We start from the raw sequence: 4,997 nt of genomic DNA, 5'->3' as shown, positions 1-4,997 counted from the left end.
CTCTCCCCTCTCCCCTCTCCCCTCTCCTATTCATTTTGAAAGAGTTGAATAATTCCTATTTAAGCACACCTGAACTTGGCCATTTTCTCAATTACACCATCCTTTTTAAAACCAGTTGTAAACTATTATTCATGCAAGGTGAGTAACTGCTAAGACCCTCGGCTTGGGCTACATGGTGTGGCCTGCACTTAAACAGAGAAGACTGTAGTCATTATTTCTCACTAAGATGGGAGCTAATGTCTGACCCACCATGTCTCCATTTTACCTTTTATTTATTTATTTATTTATTTGAGGGGAGGGGTAGGTATTAGATATTTAATAATTATGAAAGTCACGAGGCTGTATATACATTTTGGATTTAGGATAAAAGTTGTAACTGCTTTTAGAACACAGATTATAACTGTCTTGCAAGTGTTCCTGAGTAAAGGATATTTCCTGAGAACCACGTGGAGTTTGGCTTCTCACCTCATGAAGTCAAAAGGTAGACATTTGACGTGGATAGTTTTTGGCCTAAATTTTATGAGAGTCCATGTTAGTAGAATTTAAGGCACATTCATTTTTATTTATATTCTCTCTCCCTCTTCCCCTTTCCCTCTGCCCCTCTCACTCCCACTCCCTTTCCCTCCCTAATGAGAAAGGATTGAGTAACTTGGGTCCATGAATTTTTATTTTTGAGATTTTAGGCAGTGATTCAGCCCTCTGATTACCAGAGTTCCTGCATATGTTAGAACTGATTGAAATTTTACTGTGTTAGCTTTTTCCCTGTTGTAAAGTCGAATAAACACTGAAAGGACCACAAGACAGGCATACTCAGCATGGGGCCAGCATCATCCATGGTCCAGGGATTGAAACTCTTGACAGTCAGGGCACTGGGCAGCTCTGCCCTGGGTCACTGTGTGTGTCTCCTTGCCTGGTACAGATTCTACACCTGTGGGTTCCGGCCTCACGTGTCAAGGCTGGCTTTTCACTCTTTAACCATCTCTTCTTTTCACACAAACGTGACATATTGTCAGTGTAAGGACATGGCATCTTTTCTGGAAAACCAGTATTCTTGCGGCCAGACGATTCTGTCCAGACCCTTACAAAAGTCTGAAGCACCCAGCAGGCCTTGCCTTGCTTCCACCACTGCCATGATCTTGAAGCACTGCACTGACTTAATCTCTGCTTTCAAATTTATGAGAAATCCATGGCTCCCTCCAGATACCCGGCACAGTGTTTCCCTGTGGTGATAACCGTGTGTCCAATTCTGTGGGATGATGGTGGTATGAACAGGTGGGAGAGGTGAGTGAGGGCCAGCCACCCCCTCCTACACGGGTGTCCCCCCACCCCCACGACGAGACCCGCTGCTCCTGCATAAGCATCCTGGTAACTTGTATTCTTTTCATTTTTGTTTTTCCATTTCACTTACCAGTTTTCTATGTATTGTTGCAGACATCTCAACAGTGAGCATGCGCTGGACGATAGAAGCACAGCTCAATGTAGAGTACAAATGCAGGTTGTACAGCAGTTAGAGCTACAGGTAAAGCCACATTTCTTTCTAATATTTCTTGAGTATTCCTCAGCTCCTACCCCTCTGCAGTGTTCGAATTCTCTGATGGAAACCCCACAGCCTGTTGTCCATTTGATCTTATAATTGTAACCTCTTTTTAAAAATTATTATCTGGGGAAGCTCAGTTTCATCGCACTCTGTGGGACTGACACTCACACCTTTCTAGGCTCCAAGCAGCACTGTGTGAGTCACCACCCTGAGCCTTCCCTCTCTCCTGTCTCCTCTTCCGTCTTCCTTCTTTCCTCTCTCCCTTCATTTCTCAATCTCCTCATCTCTTTTTCTCCTTTCCCCCTCCTCTCTTCCCTCTCTCCTCTTCCTTCTCTTCTCTTCTCTTCTCTTCTCTTCTCTTCTCTTCTCTTCTCTTCTCTCTTCTTCTCTTCTCTTCTCTTCTCTTCTCTTCTCTTCTCTTCTCTTCTCTTCTCTTCTCTCTTCTCTTCTCTTCTCTCTCTCTCTCTCTCTCTCTCTCTCTCTCTCTCTCTCTCTCTCTCTCTGCCATCTCTTGTCCGTCCCACTTTCTGGTCATCTGTTGTTGCTGTACCTCCCAGAAGTTGCTAATGATGTTGAAGTGGAGCTAAAGGGAGTGAGTCTAAGGGAACATGTGCGGAAGCGGGCAGAAGATGAGTGTGTGAGATCGGGATGGGCGAGTGAACCCACAGACATGTGTGTTCCAAGCCACATGTGAGCCATCAGAACATTCAGTCCCTGTTTGGCCTTTGGTCCCTTGTCTCTTTCCTGTCCCTGAGAGTAATTGTGTTCACTATATATTTCAAGTACATAAACACATATTAATACATGATGCATATGCTGTATGTATGTCTGCCATATCTGCAACATGGTTTTGGGAAATGCTCTGGGCTATATTGAGTGTATTTTATGACTGGAGAGTGAACTTGTACAGTTTCCCTGTGAGGGAGCTGGAGACATTTTAAATGTGTGTTGGACTTGTAGGTAGAACTTGTGGATGCACCTCCATATTTTAACAGTAACCACCCCCTTTTGGTGTAATTAATCGAAAATTAGTTTCTGAAAGTAAAAATTGGGTCAGAAATGGAGATTATGAAAATGTACGGTTGCAAAAGCCTGACCCCGCAAACCCCATTTATGCAACTGAGTTCCAGAACGCTTTTGAGTGGTTGATGACTCGGGACGCTTCGTCCCCCAGCCGGTCCAGTGTAGGCAAGAGGTTAGCCGGCGAGGGGAAATTAAAACAATGTTGTACATTATATTGGTACCAGCCATGGAAAAGCCTATTTTGTATGCAAGGCAGCAATGCCGAGATATATGGAGAGCCCTAGGCTAAGTACAGAAGATAATTACATTTGGAGTTTTACTGAGTTAAGTCATTTACAGCTTCAAATAGTTGCAGAGAAAAATCAGCCCAAACACACTTAAACTTTGTGTTGTGACTTTTTAGGACAGAGAGGATTTTCTAAAAAAAAGAAAAAAAGAAAAAAAATGTCTTATAAGAGAAACTACAATTCTGGTAGAATACTTTTTTCTCATGAGTTATTTTCTTGAGCTTGTTAATATTTTCCATTCAGAGAGCAAATATAAATTTAACAAAAATAGTGAGATGTTTGTACAAGCTTAGAACATAGCATAAAACCCGTTTTCAGAAGCATATTTAACCTGAGCATATCTGTAGAGAAGAAAAGCAGGTAGGATTAACCCACTCCCCATGTCTGTTTAAAAGTCAGACTTTACAAACGTGGATTCCACTGAATAGATACCTTACGGCCTGAATATCTATATGGTTATTGGTGGTGGTGGTTTCAAAATGATGTATGTCTCTAGATTGATTTATGCGCTATGAGATTAAATTCCTATGACAGGCATAAATAGGTTGTTGGAGTTGTCACAGTTTGCCCAAGTAGGTCTTCCTGTCTGCGTGGTTGATTGTGGGCCACTATTAGTTATTAGGGAACTGAGAATATACCTTATCAGCGTCATCAGTTATTATACACTCTCCACAGAGAAGGGTGGGAGAATGGGCAGAGTGAGCCCATCGGTCAGCCAGGCTGTTATCTCCTGGCAGGCCCTCTGATGATTTTGGGTGGGTGGGGCATAGGACTAGAAATGGATAAGAGGAAGGCTGGATGGACTGTTTTCAGGTTTCATGTGCTCTGAGATTGCAGCCTTCAGCCTCGATCAAACCAAAGGCAGGCTTTTCAGTAGGTGATAGAAAGAAAGCTGATCTGATGGAAGTCAGCCAGGTGCTTATAGTTACCTGGGAAGTCACCAAGTTTTGCCTGAGAGTTGCTTTCATGGAGAAGAGGCATGGCGGGCACGACGGTCCTGCGGGTCCCATTTCTTCTTGGCTTAAGAGTATGGATATAAGGGGTGCATGGTGCTTCCTAGGAGTTAGCACAGAATGACAAAGTGGTCAGGGTGAGAGACTGTCCATGAGAGGTGAAAATCACATTTCATTGTGTGTACACTGCGTTATAAGGAGACACAGACAGGGCAAAGCCCATTCACCTATAACGTGCAAACGTTCGTACTCCATGGAGATAAGACCTGGTAACTGCACCAGACGCCCGATGGGCTACAAAGCTGACAACATTTACTATAAGGCCATTGTAGAAGTTTGCCAAACAACCTCTGCTCAGGGGGATGAGAAATGCCCTTATGTTAGTCACGTGTTCCACTCCCCCTCCCCTACCGGGGTTCCTGGCTGTCTACAGCTCTGCCTACCCCTCCATATGCCTCCTCAGCCACAACGTGTAAAACCTTCAGCTCTACATCAGTCAGGGCGGCATCCCAGCAACTTCATAAGACAAGCGCTTGCCCACCTTTGATTGAGGGATACTGGCTCGTTTATTCATCTCCTTGCAGAGTGCAGCCCTCTTTGGAGGCTCTGTGAAGGATGGTAATGGTTAGAAGTGGGTAAAGCTGCCTTCCTGTTTCTTGTATTCTACAAGGAAAATTGAACTATAAAATAGATGGCACGTGGGAAGCTAGACAGTGCCTCAGCAGTTAAGAGCTCTTAATGGCTCTTGCAAAGGATGGAGATTCCCAGTATCCACGTGACGGCTCACAACTGTCTGTAACTGCAGTTACAGGGGATCTGACGCGTTCCTCTAGCCTCGCGGGCACCTTTGCATACACGGTGTACATAAACTCATATGCCACACACACACACACACACACACACACACACACACATGAATTATAAATAAAATAAATAAATCTTCCAAAACCATGAGTGAGTTGGGCTGGAGGTGCATAACCATACCTGCACTCAGGAGGCAAAAGCAGCTGGATCTTTGGGAGTTCAAAGCCGGCCTGGTGTACACAGAGAGTTCCAGGCTAGCCAGAGCTAGGTAGCAATGCCCTGTCTCAAATAAAAAGCAAACCGCCGGGCGTGGTGGCGCACGCCTTTAATCCCAGCACTCGGGAGGCAGAGGCAGGCGGATTTCTGAGTTCGAAGCCAGCCTGGTCTACAAAG

The 4,997-nt window shown here is 44.6% G+C and overlaps 1 protein-coding gene across 18 annotated transcripts in view; it reads left to right on the top strand.

Annotated features, from left to right (window-relative positions):
- The window catches only part of Foxp1 (forkhead box P1), a 601,333-nt gene that overhangs the window by 558,293 nt on the left and 38,043 nt on the right, over positions 1-4,997 (top strand). For all 18 annotated transcript variants that reach the window (XM_029478353.1, XM_029478349.1, XM_029478348.1 and 15 more), the window contains one exon: positions 1,432-1,519. In XM_029478353.1, the coding sequence (XP_029334213.1) occupies positions 1,432-1,519 (88 nt within the window). The remainder of the gene's footprint in view (positions 1-1,431; positions 1,520-4,997) is intronic.

Source organism: Mus caroli, chromosome 6 (genome assembly GCF_900094665.2).
Source record: "Mus caroli chromosome 6, CAROLI_EIJ_v1.1, whole genome shotgun sequence".
Classification (NCBI taxonomy): domain Eukaryota; kingdom Metazoa; phylum Chordata; class Mammalia; order Rodentia; family Muridae; genus Mus; species Mus caroli.
The sequence above is the reverse complement of the archived record's forward strand: the minus strand, read 5'-3'. Positions and strand labels throughout refer to the sequence as shown.